At 50.1% G+C, this 18,083-nt stretch overlaps 1 protein-coding gene across 3 annotated transcripts in view; it reads right to left on the bottom strand.

The window, feature by feature from the left end:
* Positions 1–18,083, bottom strand: part of LOC119221947 (nuclear receptor coactivator 3-like) — a 97,618-nt gene that overhangs the window by 48,826 nt on the left and 30,709 nt on the right. The window contains exons 12-23 of one of the 3 annotated variants that reach the window (XM_062562721.1): positions 16,961–18,045; positions 16,638–16,770; positions 16,189–16,377; positions 15,848–16,078; positions 15,646–15,751; positions 15,387–15,558; positions 14,736–15,062; positions 14,564–14,662; positions 13,687–13,930; positions 13,215–13,392; positions 12,926–13,097; positions 10,181–12,681 (exon numbers count right to left, since the gene is read on the bottom strand). In XM_062562721.1, coding sequence (XP_062418705.1) covers positions 12,670–12,681; positions 12,926–13,097; positions 13,215–13,392; positions 13,687–13,930; positions 14,564–14,662; positions 14,736–15,062; positions 15,387–15,558; positions 15,646–15,751; positions 15,848–16,078; positions 16,189–16,377; positions 16,638–16,770; positions 16,961–18,045 — 2,948 coding nt within the window. In that variant the 3' untranslated portion in view covers positions 10,181–12,669. Of the gene's footprint in view, positions 1–10,180; positions 12,682–12,925; positions 13,098–13,214; positions 13,393–13,686; positions 13,931–14,563; positions 14,663–14,735; positions 15,063–15,386; positions 15,559–15,645; positions 15,752–15,847; positions 16,079–16,188; positions 16,378–16,637; positions 16,771–16,960; positions 18,046–18,083 lie in introns of those variants that run through there. The other 2 variants (XM_037478184.2, XM_062562722.1) reach the window with 2 other exon arrangements.

Below are 18,083 nucleotides of genomic sequence, written 5' to 3'. Positions count from 1 at the left end.
TTGAAATATGCCAGAAACGTTGGGAGGAAGACAGGAAAGGTAGGAGATACTATAAAATACAAAAAGGTGTCAGTATAAAGAACTTCATGGAAAATACCAGGCGTGAAGACATTGCAATACAAGACTGAGAGTGGATCACACAGGGCTGAATGGCACATTATTTTTAATGGGGAAAAGGAACAGTGAGAACTGTGGAAACTGTGGGGTTAAAGAAAATGCTGAACATGTAATAATGAACTGTAAATTGAATGAAGTGGAAAGGCATGTGCTTAAAGATAAGGTTCAGGAGGCAGGGAGGGAGTGGAACCTGGTAGGGATACTGGGATCAGAAGGAGAAGGAATAAGAACTACAAGGAAGGCTCTAATTACCTTCTTAAAAGACTCAGGGATATGGAGTAGAATTTAAATGACATGACTATACACTCCAGTACAGTAGGTGGCGGCATGCACCTAAACGTTGGTTGCAGTCCGCCATTAAATAAGAGAAGAAGAAGAAGAAGGAAGCGAGAGAGGCTAAACCCGATGCTCAAGGGCGAGGCCAAGGAGCGAGCGACAGTCTACAACGCGAAAATAAAATATATTATCGAACTGACCGGTGTCTCCGTGTGTTACTCCATCGGGAAACTGCGCAGAGTAGTCCTCTCTGCCACAGTGGCGCCCGACCAGGGATGGAACCCCAGCGATCACCACACGGAGGGGATGGCGCAGCCGGCGGTCACACTCGGGCGAATGCTGGGCCAGATCGCGGCAATGCAGCATGAACAAGCCGAATCCAACCGGCACTTTCTGGGGGCGCTCCAAACCCAGACGGACCGGCAAACCCGGGTGTTGGAGCAGTTGGTGGCCCGGCCAGTTGTGGCACCGCCGGCGACGGGTCCCCCGGCCTACGCGGGGGTGGTGCTGCACAAAATGACGGCGGCCTGGAAATGTTCGAGGCGATGGCGGGGGCGTGCGGGTGGCCGGCGGACGAGTGGGCGATCCGCCTGTTGCCACTGCTGACCGGGGAGGCGCAGACGTCAGCCCTGGGTCTTCCACCAGGGGCAAGGCATGACTACGCCGGGGTAAAGAGGGACATCATGGACTGGCTGGGGCTCTCCCCCGAGGACCACAGGAGGCGTTTCCGGGAGGCAAGGCTGGGGCCGGAGGACCGTCCATTTGCCTTCGCCCAGCGGCTAAAGGATGCGGCCAACAGGTGTCTGCCCCCCGTCTGGCCCACTGATGGAGCTGGGCCAGATGGTGAGGGTTGCCGGACCTCCAACACCCTCCCCCGGTCTGGGAGCGACGTACTGCGTTCCGGTAAAGATCCAGGGGGGTACATACCAGGCGATGGTGGATTCGGGCTGCACGCAGTCCATGATCCACCAGAGGCTGGGGTGTATTAACTGTCTGCATGGGGATGTTCATGACTACCCAGTGGTACCGGTAGTGATTAGATTTGGGGGTAAAAAGCACAAAATAAAGGTTGCGGTTAGCTCCCGCCTTACGCACCCCCTAATCTTGGGGACGGACTGGTCAGGGTTTCATATGTTAGCGGGGCAGTGTGTGGGGGTGCGTTCACGATCAGCAGGGGCATGCGGGATGTGTGCGGTGCTCAGTGGTGACGCGAGGTTGTCCGACACTGCAGACAGGGACGGGGAACCGACGGAGCCTCCCACGGAGACTCCGCTGGCTCCCGAATTACGCTCCATGGAAGATTTTCCACTGGAACAGTCTTCTGATGATACTCTAAGCTTTGCCTTCGACCAGGTGATACGTATTGATGGTCACATGGTGCGCCCTGACGCGGCATCATCATACCCGCACTTTTCATTGATCAGGGACAGGTTATACAGAGTGAGTCGTGGCGCTCGTACAGGTCAGGAGAACACCCAGTTGGTAGTACCGAAAATCCGTCGGGAAATAATTTTCCAGGCGGCTCACTATAACCCGATGGCGGGCCACATGGGTAGTGACAAAACTATGGACCGGATAACGGCCCGATTTTACTGGCCAGGCATTTGGGCGTATGTGCGCCGATGGTGCGCGTCCTGCCCGCAGTGTCAGCTAGTGATCCAGCCGGCCATTCCGAGAGCGCCGTTGCGACCGCTCGTGTTAATGGAGGTTCCGTTCGAGCGCTTAGGTATAGACCTCATCGGGCCGTTTCGCCGGAGTGCACGGGATATCGCTTTGTGCTAGTTCTGGTGGATTACGCAACACGATATCCCGAGGCAGTGTCATTGCGCAACATCTCCGGGAGGAGTGTTGCGCAGGCGCTGTTTCAGGTCATCTCCCGAATCGGTCACACTCGTTCATGTTACACTGTACGAATTACTGGGGTCTATTCGGACCAGCGTCAATCACTCCCAGACCGACGGGCTGGTGGAGCGGCTGAATAAAACATTAAAATCCATGATTCGTAAATTCCTTCACGACGAACGTCATTGGGATAAATGGCTTGATCCTCTGTTGTTTGCAGTACAGGAGGTGCCCCAGGCCTCCACGGGATTTTCTCCCTTTGAGCTGCTGTTTGGCAGGAAACCACGGGGGGTGCTCGACCTGCTTAAGGAATACTGGGAGGAGGGTCCGAGCCCCGGACGAGATTCAATACGTCCTGGACCTGCGAGCCAAACTCCACACACTGGCTGAGTTGTCCCGTGAGAATTTGCTCGAGGCCCAGGAGCGTCAATAACGGCTGTACAACGGAGGAGCAAAGCTGAGACAATTTACACCGGGAGAAAAAGTACTTGTATTACTTCCTTCCTCCAGATCAAAACTCCTTGCCAGGTGGCAAGGGCCCTTCGAGGTCACACGGCGGGTAGGGGACGTCGACTATGAGGTGGTGCGATCTGACCGGGGCGGAGCTACACAGATCTACCACCTCAACCTCCTCAAACGATGGAGGGAGGCGGAGTCTGTTTCGCTGGTGTCCGCAGTAGCTGAGAGAGAAGTCCACCGATCCGACCCGGCTCAATTTCGATCCCCATCTCTCTGCGACCCAGAAAGCAGACCTAGCCCGGTTGCAAAATCTGTTTAATGATGTGTTCTCCCTCCTGCCAGGTCGCACGGACCTCATAGCGCACCACATCGAGACGTCCCCAGGCGTGACAATGCGATCACGGCCCTACAGGTTACCTGAACACAAGAGAAAAATTGTTCAGAGAGAATTAGCGGCGATGCTGGAGATGGGGGTAATAGACGAGTCCAACAGCGCCTGGTGCAGCCCCATCGTCTTGGTCGCTAAGGATGGGTCTGTGCGGTTCTGTGTGGACTATCACAGGGTGAATGACGTGTCACGTTTCGATGCCTACCCAATTCCCCCGGGTTGACGAACTCCTGGACCGATTGGGCACTGCACGTTTTTTACGACACTGGATTTAACCAAGGGCTACTTTGCCAAGGGCTACTAGATGTAATAATCTACTCTTTTCCCCATGTAACACTTTTAAAGAAATACACTGTAAAAAGAAACTTAAAAATGAGGTTAAATGACTTGCAGCAGCGGCTGCCAAACAAAAAAAAACGTGTGCGAAAAACCATAGATTTAGATGTAACAGCGCACTGGCAGGGAAGCGCTGGTCTAGTAGAGCCGGAACCCTCCCGGAGGGGGCGATTGGCCCTCGGGCTCGCACTCGCTGGAACCGGCCGTGTCCCGAAGCGTGGTAACTAATCTTACATTTCAAATATTCTATGAGTATGTTTTGATGGTTTATGTCCATCTCTATTCGTGCTTTGTCTTTGTAGAAGTCAGCATTCTTCTCCTTTCTCTGGTCTCGATTTTCAAAGTGAAGAGTCACTGATTTCCCTTCATACATGGAGGACGCAGGAGTTACATTACTTGTCATTTAGCTGACGCTTTTTTCCAAAAGCAATTTACACTGCATTACTACCCATGCATTACATTTTGCCTGGGGAGCACTTAGGGGTTAGGTTTCTTGCTCAGGGACACTTCGACATGGCACATGGGGCAGCCATAACTCAAACTGCCAACCTTGTAGCTCCCAGCGCACCACACTACATGCGCCACCATCGCCCGCTGATGTTAAAGGATCACATCTTCGTCTATGTAACACTTAGTTCTTTGCTCATAATATGTCAGACATACATGGAATTTGACTTGGCGGTTGGTGCATGACAGCAGACAGTACAATAATAGACAACAGACTAACTAGCCCGCTTCAAAGTCCTGGAAGCGAACAAGTCCTGGAGAGTCAGCAGATTGCAGCCAATCACCCTCTCTGCAGAGCGGATGACACGCTGCAGTCTGCCCTTGTTTGTGGCTGCAGCGTACCAAGACGGTGATGGAGGAGCAGAGGATGGCCGTGTAGAAGTGTACCATTATCGTCTTTGGCAGGTTGAATTTCTTCAGCTGCTTCAGGAAGAACAACCTCTGCTGGGCCTCTTTGGTGATGGAGCTGATGCTCAGCTCCAACTTCCTGAGGTCCTGGGTGATGAAGGAGCCCAGGAAACGGAAGAGTCCACAGTGGTGATGGAGGAGTCACATAGTGTAAGGGGGGAATGTGCGACTGCGTACTACCTGAAGTCCACAATCATCTCCACTGTCTTCAGGGGGTTGAGCTCCAGGTTTTTCTGACTACATCACCAGGTGGTCAGACTCCCTCATCCCCACCAGAGATCAGTCCAATGAGGGTGCGGTCATCAGAAAACTTCAGGAGCTTGACAGACTGGTGACTAGAGGTGCAGCTGTTGGTGTACAAGGAGAAGAGCAGAGGGGAAGAACGCAGCCTTGGGGGGATCCGGTGCTGGTGGTCCGAGAGGCAGAGAAGTGTTTCCCAAACTTCACATGCTGCATCCTGTCAGACAGGAAGTCAGTGATCCACTTGCAGGTGGAGTCGGGCACGTGCAGCTGAGAGAGTTTGTCCTGCAGCAGAGACGGGATGATGGTGTTGAAGGCAGAGCTGAAGTCCACAAACAGGATCTAGGCGTAGGTTCCTCGGGAGTCCAGATGCTGGAGGACGAAGTGGAGGGCCATGTTGACAGCATCATCTACAGACCTGTTGGCTCTGTAGGCTGTGAAATGTAGGGCCTGTGTATGATTGTGTTATTTCTACTTTTTCTTTTTTCTAGCCTCGGCCAATATCGGAAATGACGCTGTGCTGATATGCATATACAGTAAACACTTGCTGTGGCGTGTCTTATAGGGTAATAAAGCAAAATGGAGAAGTACAAAAATACAGCTTCTTTGATCACTGCCTTGGACGAGCCATTTTTGACTAGTTATAAAGGTGGGGCGGTATAAAAGGGTACACAGTCTGACAGCTGACACTTTCTGACGGATTTGTTGTCCAATGCGCCAAAGGGTCTCCAGATATATTGTGGCAGTCTATGGGACCCAGCACAGAGATTCACCACAGGACACCAACAGGCAGTTCGAATAATTTAAGGTCAGCAAAAAAAGTGAACACCAAAGGACTGAGGCCGGGGTTCCGGGGAAGGGGGTCGAAGTCCAAGGGGCCCAGGACCTGGCAGTCCAGACGGAGCTCTGCAGTGGGGAGCCAGTTGGGGATGTCCGAGCGGCGGGAGGCAGGCGGAACAGCAGAGATGGAACGGGTGAGTAGCGGGATCTGTACGGAGTTGCCTCAACTGTACGAACAGAGATACTGAGCCAAGTTACCACGTGGGGAAATGTAACGATCTGGCGCTGGAGAGGTGAATTGCCCGGGGCTAAATACTGCAGAGGTGAAATCATGTGATGTGGTTCAGCTGTGCCGAATGGAAGGCCACGCCTCTTGCGGGTGGAGTCAGACAGCACAGACAGACAAACAGGGGAAAGGGGAGATTCAGAGCGACGGGCTTGTAGTCACTCAGTCCTGTGATCCGGGGCTTCTTGGGAACAGGGATAATGGTGGAGGCCTTTAAGCAGGCCGGAACGTGGCATGTCACCAAGAAGGTGTTGAAGATGGCGGTGAACGCAGGAGACAGCTGGTCAGCACAATGCTTCAGTGTGTGGGGCGAGACTGAGACTGGACCGGCTGCTTTACGGGGGGTTCTGTCTTTTAAAGAGCCGGTTAACGTCTCTCTCCAGAACAGAGAGGGTAGTCAATTAGTCCATTATGCCACAAAGGCATTGTGCGTTCAAAAAGTCCATGTTAGTGTGTATGAGTATATTTATGTACGCATGAAGTATGTACCCTGAGGCTAAAGCCAGCCCTTCGAGCCCATGGCGGAGGTCGCAGTGAAGTATGTGGCTCTTAAGACCCTCTTCCTGTTCGCTATTTCTTCCCTCAAAAGAATTGGAGATATGCAAGCCCTCTCGGTGGCCCCATGGTGCTTGGAATTTGCACCCGGTATGGTGAAGGCGTTCTTACTACCTTCCCCTGGCTATATTCCTATGGTCCTGTCCGCTACGGTCGGGCCTATGGTGCTGCAGGCTTTCTGTCCTCCCCCGTTCCAAGAAAAAGCGTCGGACCAGGCGAAGCTTAACCTCCTCTGCCCATTCAGAGCTCTAGACATGTACGTCCGCAGGTCTAGGGCATTTTTAATTCCATCATTTTCCTTGCCAGTGTGAATGTGAAGGATGGTTGGATGAGACAGAGAACATGTTTCACATTTCATTCTGTTTTTGCAGGTTTTGCTAACGTGCCCCATGGTTAAACATCCAAAACAGATCCAGTTTAATTTCAGGAATTCTAGTTTCTCGCTGTTTGGTTTAGAGTTAAACCTTTCACAATTTTCGAATGTGTGACCTCTTTTACAAAATAAGCAAAGCCTTTCAAGTGCACGCTTATTTGTATTCAGTTTGGGTCCACATTGTGACTCGTTCCTTTTTAGTTCAGGTGCTTGAGCAACTGTAGTGGCGAAGCTGGTCCTCCCACCAAGTTTGGTGAATGTTTTTTGTGGTTTAGGTCTTGATGTTACTTTACTCTCTGTCGAGTTGTGTATGTCACCGAAAATTGGATCAAGCAATGCTCTGGACTGTCCACTGGGGGAGTGGCACTGGGAACAGTGTCAGGTGGGAACAATTGACTGATGATTGACATGTGTGTGTCCTCCCTACTTAAAACGCAGTGAGGCGGACGAGCGAGCGAGGGAGTATGAGCGAGCTGGACGCCGGCGCGTTTTATGGAGCAGAACCGTTCAAATAAAAACATATTTAAAACTCGCCACCCTGGTGTCAAGTGCCTCCGTCCGGAGCCCGACCAACCCACGTACCGTACAGTGGCGCCCAACTCGGTGGAAGATGACGGACGAGGGGCAGCAGGGTATGCCGACCCAACCAGCGCTCGCTCTGGCTCAGATGATTGGAGAGATGGCGGGGATTCAACGCGAACAAGCGGAGGCGAACCGGCAGTTCATGGGGGTGCTCCAGGCACAGGTGGGAAGGCAGGCCAAGGCACTGGAGCAATTGGTGGCGAGGTCGGGACCCGCGCCACCACCACCCCACCGGGGCCGGGGGAACCGGCGGAGCCTCCCGTGGAGACGCCGGAGTCTCCACGGTGTCTAACCAGTCTGAGAAGAAGAACCACTTCTCAAAATAATCGTTCTTGTTTCACTTCACACATAAAAGACATGTTGCTATTGGTTGTGTGGAGTCAAATGACTACGTTCACTCCAGGGCTCATCCGCTTCTACCGAGGTGTCATGATATCATGTTTTAATTCATGTTTTAATTCTACAAAGCAGAAGTAATGTAATGATGTTCCATAAACTGTAAAAACAAATCATGTAGAACTAATTTAGTGGACTCGTGCATGAGTGCAGTGCACGTGATGAAGCTCTGAGCAGATGGTTGTAAATCTTGGAGCTCGCAGCCAGGATTTGAAAAAAAAGGCTTTTTAAAAGATTCATCAGCTGGCAAACAACTCCAGAGGGGCAGGCATGGCATCCGTAGACGAGGGCAGGCAGGAGTCAGAACCGGGATGGCAATCAGGGAGGCAGACAAATCCAAAACGGGAGCAGCCATGTAGTCCGGGGTCTAAAGGCAGACAAGGTCAGGACAGAGGTACATCAGGCTAACTAGGGGAAACGCTGGAAAACTTGGCAAAACACACAAGACAGTCTGGCAGGGAACAACAGAATGTGATGGGCTAAAATAGTGAGTGGCTGATGAGGGGATGCGCTGCAGGTAAGGAGAACCAGGTGAGGGTAATGAGCTGACGATGGGGGAGGATCTGAAATGACAGGCATTGAAGATGACAATAATCTATGATGTTGTCAAATGTGTGACACACGACCACGACTCAAGCCCCAGACTCCTGTCCCGGGCCCATTGGTCTGCTCCCCGTGAACTGCAGCCAATGCTCCCGAGCCCACCTTCCCGTGACTTGCAGGTGTGTCTCTTGTCCATTGTCGCGTCATTGTGAGTTTACCAAGTCCTGAATGTAAGTCCCATGTACCTTGAATGTAAGTAAGTCTTCATGCTTTTTGGATTTTGACTATTAAAGTCCTTTTTTGTTTGTAAACTCTGCATTCAAGTCCTGCTTCCTGCCACGCCACCCCACGGTGGTGGCCGTTGTGACACTAACGCAGTTCTCTTGATAACTGGCTCCAGGAAAATGCCTATTTTAATAGATGTATTTAGTACAAACAATGTAGCATCATTTTTATGAGAAATTATAGCTACACATGTTGATTTCAGCAGGGCCGAGATCCTCCTTGTGGCACTGGCAAGCAATGAGACAAACGAGCCCTCAGAGCAGGGGCTCATTTAAGCTTTGGACCAGACACTGTCCACTTCGATCTCATGCCCGCGGGTTCCGGGGGGGCGACTTGTTTCGTTTCTGCGCAGGTGGGAGCGGCGAGGCGGGACTGCGAGTGGGAGCCGGATATATCCAAAGCGACTTACAATAAGTGCATTTCCACATAGAGATACAAACTCGGACCCACCCCCCCCCCCCCACACACACACACACACACACACACGCACACACGGAACACGCCGATCCCCCCCCCCCTCGCGGAACCCCCCAGCAACCCCGCGGAACCTCCACACGGACCCCCGCCCGCCCCCACACGGGAACCCGCAGACACGAGATCAGTATCTGGTCCAAACCTAAAATGAGCCCCTGCTCTAAGAAAACGAGGCCTCAATTGTCTCAAATAAAAAGAAAATAAAATTAAAAATGTATTAACATCAACTGACCTCATACACACAACTCCCGTTTTCTAGGAAAACTTTTTTGCCACGGACGTGCCACGAGGTGCCACTCAGTTGCCATTGCTTGCCAGTGCCACAAGGGGGATCTCGCTGTTTCTCTGTTGATTTGAAAGACATTGATTATCTGATCAGATTATGGCAACAATGCTGATGGGGGAAAAAGGATCTGCTGACAATGTGATCATACAGTACGGAGTCAACAACACATCTGTCCATTAACTGCAATGGACTCCAATTTTTCTTTCTACTTGGTCAGATCAATACCAAGTATTGATACTAATCTAAGTTTCTGCTATTGATCTTTAACAATTTCACATTTATTTTATAGATTTTTACTGTAATATTACAATGAAATATCTTTAATATTATGCATCTATATATATATATATACACATTTCATGATGCGAGTGCATCACTAAAGCCTGTTTGTATAACCAGAGTGTGTCCTACACATGAGCCTGATCATATTTATCCTTGCAAAATTCCTGTAAATTTATGGTTCTCTGACTTCATTTAAGTTATTTTACCTTATTTTGACCGTTATTGTACATGATTTTAATGTAGTCTAAGAAAACAGTTGAATACTTGTATTAGTATTTCTTCCATTAAAAAAATTAGAAAAATAAACAGAAAAATGTCATGTTATTTTCTGAAAATAAAAAATTACAGTCAGAAGTCACACAAGAGAGTGGAGCTAATATCCGTAAAAAATCGGAATGGAAATGTTTCTAAATTAACATAACAATGTGTTTAAGATGACTGAAGACATAAAAAGTCTGCAATCACAAAGAGGATGAGTGAGGAGTCAAGGTATTCTAAGCTCTGATCGGCTTTTGGGCCTCTGTAGCTTGCAGGTAGAGTAGCGGCTGCAGGATTGTGGAGAGCTTGGCGGTTGCAGATTTATATACGATGTGCAAAATCGATGAGGCAGACTCCAGGCATCATAATTGACGAGGGGGCGGCTCATTGGAAGTTGAAAGGCCGCGTTGGTGCAGTAAAACACGTCCAATTTCAGGAGCGAGGCCGCGGGGTCACCGAGTCACGTCCAACCTGCGTGCACGTACATAGAGACCAGAGTAATTCTAATGTTTAAATATAAATTTGTATTTACATCGATATTAACATCAAGAAACAAGGTAAGAAAAAATGCAATAGTAATTTAAATCCTGTAATAATGACTGTTTCCCAGATGTATTTTCTTTTTTCTTCATCTCCAAAGATGCACTGATAGGAGTTTCTTTCCTTCAAAGCAAAACAGGCCTGTTTTTTGTTTTTACATTTGTAGATTTCAAATTCTTCGTTTAGATTGGGGTTAGAAACAAACTAACAACTCCAGGCTATTCTTCTGCGACATAATGACATCAATCATGAAACCTCTGTAGCTTAGAAATTCCTCAACATTCTGTTGTGAAATTACTCTTGGCAGCACCACAATTCAACTGGCCATAAGTTCTACAGAAAGGAAGAAACAATCACAAACAAAAACTCAAACCACCTCAGCAGAACCAGACTCGTCTCTACTCTATGCCAGACGGACAGGGATATAATATATGCAATTAAACATATATAGTTCAATGTATATTATAGGTTATGTGTGACAGTAAAAGCACACATAAGCACTTGCACGATCTACGTCAGGAACATGTTTTCTAAGCACTGCAGGATGACAAACAAAAATCTTTGGATTGAGCATGTGATCAAAAGGTAGATTTCTCAACAAAAGCATCACAGGAAATACAACGAAAATAAAGGCAAACTGGAATGTGAAAAATAAATAAAGAAAAGATGAGGAAAAAGTCACCTGTCGTTGACAGGAAATCAGGGATTCAAACCAGTTGATGTGTTGTTTCCATCATCAAAAGGACTTATGGACAGTTATACAGTGGGGTCGATTTCCAAAGTCTCTCGAGGCCGAACAATCACATCTTCAACATTCCAAAAGCACAGAAATCTCAGGAGTGAAACGTATGTGGCAGCGTCAGAAAACATCCGCCCCACATACAGGTAAAACATCTGGGCCCCGAGGAGCCAAACGCAATCACGTGTCCACTCTTTTTGTCCAGGCATACAGTGTGTTTTCTCAGTTTGTACCAAAAGAAAGATAGCACCTCTTTGCTCTTGAGAAAATAAAGGATGCTTTTTAAGAAGAAAACCACATTAGGAAATAAAATCTGCTTAGAAAAAGGAGGCCCTTCAGTTCCAACCGATGGTAAAAGTATTGAAAATAAAAGCTGACCTATGACAGATTAAGAAAATTACACTTTTAAATATCAAGCCATACAATCTGTGCAAAAACAGTATGTGACCTACAAAAGCATATATATATTTAAATATAGTACATTTGAAGCATATTTACAATTCATATTCACAAAAACAAACATGACACAATGTCTAATACTGCAGTACCGTCGCTTTGAGTAAATGATACTTCAGCTTTGTCCTCAGGAGGAATGATTATTGCTAGAAAACTAACATCCACTTTCTCTTACAGTGGGAGCTAATATAGAAACACTTTCATAATTGGCAATCAATTATATTTCTGCACTTGTAGTAACACTAAATTGGTGCGAGGTAACCAAAATATCTACAACATTGGGGACTTAAAAATGACCTCTGGAATGATAAAATGAATCGCTATGAATATAAGTGGAGTTTTGAACATTAATAGAACAGTGTTTGTTTGAATCGGCTTAGGATCCGTTTCTCTACTCGTTATGAATCAGTACCGATGGAGACTTGGATAAAAATCTGTGCTCGCCGTCTTTTTACTGGTTCCCACTATAGAACAAAGATTACCACCCATTTCCAATTAACAGCTCCCACTAGATAGACACACACAGACTGAAGAGAATAAACTGCTGCTATGGATTCATTCTTGGGTAAAGGCCTCTAAATTGCCACAATCCTTTGATGTTGGCCTTTCCTTAAAGTGCAATCAGCCAACGAGGGGCTCCATCGTCCTGGAGGGGGCAACGATCTGCTACTGCTCCACAACATTCATCCCAGTGTCACAATCGGAGCCTACTTTACACACGCTGAGATCCTCCGGGTAAAAAAAAAAAAAAAAGACTAAAAACAGGAAGAAGAAGACGTGCCACCCAGTTCAGGAACAGAAGAGGAATCACATGTTCGGAATGGGGACACAGCTTCACGGTGCATTCGACAGACGAGACGATGTCTCCACACGTCCATGTTTCAAGTCGAGTGTGCATCCAGCGTCGCTGTTTGGTCGGGAGAGCGGTGTGCGATTGAGGCTCTCATGAAGAGAGTTATATTAAACTGCAGTCAGCCTCCTGTCTGAGGGATTCCTGTGTGTGTAAATGTGTCACAGTGTTTCTCATTTCATGTTTGTGTGCGACAGTCTGTTGTCTCTCAGGTCGCCATCACTGGCAGGAAGGAGGAAGTCGACTCCCCCCATCTGGTGGGAGTGCGTCACTACACGCAGACAACACACTGCCTGTCCCTTCACACACACACACAAACACACACACGCACGCACACACTGACTCCAGTGCTGCTGCCGGCTTCGCTCTCTGATGGAGATCACAGAGAGACGAATGCTTCTGTCACGATGTTTAGCAGTATTTCTAGATTGCGGGGGGGGAAAAAGAGAAAAAAAGGTGAAAAAGAGGTTAATGCTCAATCCACTGCCATCATGCAAACACCAGTAACTGGTTAATTTGGAGCTGCTAATTCTCAGCAGCAGCAGCAAGGGGAGTTTTCTTTGAATAACTGCATCAGACCTTCTTTCATTTTACTTAGAGGCATGTCAGTGTTTTTTGAAGATAAAATGTGAACCTTTTCTTTGTGCACTGACACTCATGAACCTACCTGATCGGGCCCCATCTGCATGCGTCCCATCACCATTGGGTTCATACCCATCTGCCCTCCCATCTGGCCCATGTGACCTCCTCCTCCGCTCGCCGGCATGCCCCCGTTCATCATCATGCCCCCATACTGGCCCGGATTCCCCTGCGGCCCAAACTGCTGCTGAGGGTACGAACTGGTGGAGGAGAGCGACAGGAAGGAAGACGCGTTTAACCGCACGCGTTGACGATGAAAAACAACTCCAGCTAAACTTCCCCCGAAGGCGGCGGCAGAAACGTGTCGTGTTTCATACCTGTTGCGTCCCGCGCCTCCCTGCGACCAGCCCTTCATATCTGCCCCTTGGTACATGGGACCGCCTTGCGGGTGCTGTTGCATCATGGGGTTTTGGGGCCCCAGTCGGCCAGGAATCATGGCGCCTGGAGGACTGCCGCCTGATGGGCCGAACGAGGGGTCTACCTGCTGTGCCATGCCTGTAAAGATGAATCCCTCAGCCTGAGCTCGCTTCTCTCTCCACAGGAAATACATCATTCATTCATAGTTATAAAAAGGTAGATGTCAATCCTGTTGCTGTTGGGTTTTGATACTGACTATAAATAACAATACTTGGTCGCAGTAAAATATAAAATGGGTGTGCAGACAGCTTTCAGAATTCAATCTTTCTTTTTTACATAACAAACGTTGAGACCACAAGCCTGCAATGCTCACACTCACCACCAGGTAGCAGCAGTGTTCCATTAGGCGCCCGGCCTTGTAAAAAAACTCACCATAGTTCCCACCGTAGCCGAACTGCTGGGGGCCCGGCTGGCCCATGTTTGGACCCCCCGTGGGGTTCTCCATGCCACCGGGAGCTGTGACATTTGGAGGCGGACTGAATCCTCCAGCAGCAGCCGCAGCAGCCGCCTGCTGCTGCTGCTGCTGCATCAGCATCATCATGCGCTGCCTCCTCATCTGCATGGTGACCATCTCCCTGCTGCGCTGAGCCATCATCTGAGCGTTGAGGAAGCCCGGCTGCACAAAAAAAATAAAGGAGGGTGTAAGGAGGGATGACGTGCAGCTTACATAAAATATGCATTGTAAAGTGGACATCCTGATATTTAAGCAGCTTTAAGCAGCTTTTAGTTGACATTTCTAAAACAGCAGAGTTCACAAAAGTTGTGTTACTTAAATGTTGCATTTAATATAATTCTTTAAAAAGGGAAAAAATCTTTCATAAATCATAATGATCATATCGTATCATAAATAAAATACTCATCATTAAGGGCGATGAAAATTGAAATTGAAATGGGCCAGCAGTAGCCAAAATGTTCATATTCCAGAGACCCAAAACTCCCCTTGTTTTGAAGTATGATCACAAAACACCTAGCTACTGCACTGCCTGTTTAACCTGTTAACCTGCCACAGGAGTCAGTTCTACATTTTCCGGGTTAAATTGGACACCAAATAGAAAAAAGAGGAGAGTCAGCCAGGTCTGCTGAAAGGACCAGTAACACACTCTTTTAAAGGGCCCCTTTAAAAATGGTTTATCAGACAGCTTGGGTCAAATTCTTTCTATGCCCGGACATACTTGGCAAACCGGATTGTGATGACAGTAAAACCGTATTAGGATGATTTATCTGTAAGTCGTGAGTTTTTGTCATCTACCTGTCCTCCCATGCCAGGCTGCATGCCGGGCCGCATGCCAGGGTTGCCTCCTGGGTTCTCCATCTTCATGCCCATGCCCTGCCGCGTCTGACTCATGAACTGAGAGGAGATGAAGGGCAAATGTTACGGTATATCGTTAGATTGTGTTTCAGTGACCCTCCTGTGGACATACCTGCTGTCCCTGCAGCCTCTGCTGCAGCTGGAGCCTCATGGGTTTGTTGGCGGTCATCATCCTGGGTCTCATCATGTTGGCACGGGGGTGACCCATGCCGCCCATGCCGCCCATTCCTGGGAAGCTGCCGCCTTGCCCCATCTGAGACAGCATTGGCCCAAACCCCCCCGGCTGGCCCTGCCCCTGCATGGGGTTCCCTCCATAGCCGGACTGCAGTGGCATAGAGGGGGGTCCCGGATAGCCCTGTCCGTACAGGGGCTTCTGGTCCAGCACCATGGACGGGTCCTGTCCTGAAAACGGCTCCATCTGCTGCTCGCTTCCCTGGTTCTGGAGCAGAGGGGGAAAAAGAGAACTTTGTCAAATCTCTCCATCTCATTGATTCATTTCCAATTGGATGGCTCTGTAATTGTCTTTTTCTAAGCAGCACAGACAAATCCCCCCGGGGTCATCCATCTCTCTTTAGCCGGAGAACAGTCTGAGCACAGAGAGTCATGACTGAACTATCTAATGCGAAGCCAGACGCAAGGATAACTTCCTATTGAGTCCCGAGACAGATCATTTCACCTTTTACTTCCCTTGCAGGGGGGGATCTGGGGGAGCACGGAGGGTAGAGTGCCGTTAAAGCAAAGCAAGTCTTTTCTGATGACCTACCTGGCTGACTAGGTCTGGGATGCCCAGGGCTCTGTCTATCTCCTCCAGAGCGATGCCATCCGTGTTATTCAGCAGCGAGTCCAGCTGGTCCAGAAGCGCCCGCTCGTCGCTCTGACCCTCGCTGGTGGTGGGAGGCACCAAGAGATCATCCAAGGTGTTGCCAAACTGGCGTCTACGAGGCACAGTTACAGAGAGGCGTTCGCAAGGTTCTACTCCCTCATTCAAAACGAATACAGACAATGGGGGACGCTGCACTGACCTGTTACCCTCCATGCCCATCATAGGCTCCGGCCAGGAGGGGGACTGGTTAGTCTGGCCCTGCTGGCTAAAGGGGCTCATGCCCATGCCCATGTCGGCGGAGCCTCCTAAACCACAAATATGTATATTAGACAATTCCACAAGTGTCAGTCAGAAGCTCTGTATGACATTTCTTTTGAGAATCCCAGTCCTACTGGACGTACCCATATCCATGAGCTGCTGCTGCAGCATAGACCTGGAGCCCGGTACGCTGTTGGAGCGGCCCACCATAGGTCCTGACATCATGCCCTTGCTGTTCCCGTACTCGATGCCCTGGCGCATCATGGAGGGGTGTCCCGCTGGGCCCACTGGGCTGCCAGCAGATCGGCTCATGCCCCAGTCTCCTGACCCCCCCATGGGGGACCTCTGGGGAACCATGCCCCTGTTCATTGGTCCTGGTGAAATATGACCGGATGTTGGCATGTGTCACTATCGCAAAGGGGTCTTTAAAATGGAAAAGGTCACACGATAACAGGAAACCAATCCAGGACTGGGGAACACATACTCTGATTAAAGGGAGAGACAATGGGCTCACCCATGTTTGCCGGGTATCCGTCTGGGCTGCCCATCATGTTCTCCTGCTTGATAAGCATCGGGCGTCTACCTGCTCCTGCAGGCCCAACAGGAGGCTTCCCGTCCATGGACAAGGCCCTCTGGAAGGGCCCCCGAGGCCCCGGACCCATTCCTGGACTCCCTGCTCACAGGATGCATAAACGGCTCACACTCACACTCCTCAGAAATATCATATCTCAATTCCCTCTTTGATTTTAAGAATATCAACGTTGGAATGTTTAAAACTTTGCATTACGAGATGTGAGAGATGACCGTATAAAAAAAACTGATGAAACCGTCTCAGAAAGCCAGCGTACGATGATGACGCCAGATGCAGTTTCGCTGACATTCTACATGGATGTCATCACGACGCCGGTCACTTCTCGTAGGCTTTGCACTCACCCCGCAGGCTGTCGTCAAGGCAACCCTGGGCTTTGCCTCCCGTGTCGTTAGCCCCTCCACCTCCAGCCTGATCCGGGTAAAAGTCAGAGCTTGAACCTCTCAAATCTCCGAGGATGGACTCCAGGTTGTGCAGCTGAACATCAAAATATTCCAAATGGGTTATTACGTAAAAAACTGTTGAAGATTTACATTTATTTTGATGAAAGACAGTAAGTTGAATAGCAAAGTAAGCAAGTAAGATGCCTTGTATGGTTCGCTAAATGTCAATAACAGTATTATAATTACAGTAACACGATCGCGTCTTAACAAAGGAGCACACGTACGTCATCTGGGGGCTCTGACTTGATCTTGCTCTCGGGATGCTCGGACGCGGGGCCGGTCCCGGATCCGGATCCAGGGCCCCCCCGCACTGGGCCGCTGGCCGCCTTCCCCTCCAGCTCCTCGAGCTTCGGTTTTACATCCACTGGCTCTTTGGAATCGTCCTTGTTGAGGAGGTAGTGCAGGAGGGCGTGCGTCTTCTCCTTTTTGGGACTCTGCTGCTCCTGCTTGGGCTCGGCGACCGACCCCGGGCCGGCCTCCCCCCCCTCCTGACCCCCGAGGGTCACCTTCCCCGTGGCCTCTGCCGTGATCTTAGCCACTTCGTCTGGGGTGTTTCCGTTTTGAAGAAGCTTGTGGAGGATCTTGTGCTTTTCCTGCAGCGAGCCTGTGTAGTGGGCAGCCGCTATTGACGTCAACACGCCCCCCGGACCGGTGGCCTGGCCCTGATTGGCGCCGGCTGAGGAAGACGAGGACACGCCAGTAGACGAGGGGCTCGTCATACCTCCGGTGGGGTCCTTAGGGTCTGAGCCCGCAGGAGTGCCGCTGCCGGTAGTTGAGGGCGGCGCGGGGGGCCCTGACGACCCACTGCCGCCCATTCCCAGCTCCTCGGTCGGGGAAGTCAACAACTGCAGCAACTTCTTATGCCCCTTGCTGTCCGGCAACCTCCGAGAGGAATCCGAGCTCGCCGCCCCGGCCTCGCTGCCTCCCTCCCCAGACTCTTTTGTTGCCGCAGCGGCCTGGCTGTCCGGTCGGTCTCCGGAACTCTCCGCCTGCGGATGCTGATGATGGTGGTGATGGTGCACGGGGGGGTGGTGGTAGTCACTGGGCCCCGGCCCTAAGCCTCCAGCTGGGCTCTTGGAGCCATCTTGGCCGGGCTTGGCCGGCTGAGCGGACAGCGCGGACGACGAGTGGACGCTGGGAGAGCTATCCGGCTTGTGGGCCGGAGAGGGAGACGTCAGCGTTGAGGGGAGGGAGCTTCCGACTCCTTCACTGATCGCTTGCAGGGCGTTTAGGGAGCTGCTGGAGAAGGTGGTGGTGCCACCTCCACTTCCTCCACCACTGACAATGCCACTCATGGGAGAGTGCATACCTGCGGAGAAAATAACACCACAAATCAAACAAACAAGT

The sequence above is a fragment of the Pungitius pungitius genome, chromosome 1 (genome assembly GCF_949316345.1).
Source record: "Pungitius pungitius chromosome 1, fPunPun2.1, whole genome shotgun sequence".
In the NCBI taxonomy this organism is placed as follows: Eukaryota; Metazoa; Chordata; class Actinopteri; order Perciformes; family Gasterosteidae; genus Pungitius; species Pungitius pungitius.
This window is presented reverse-complemented; position numbering and strand designations above follow the sequence as displayed.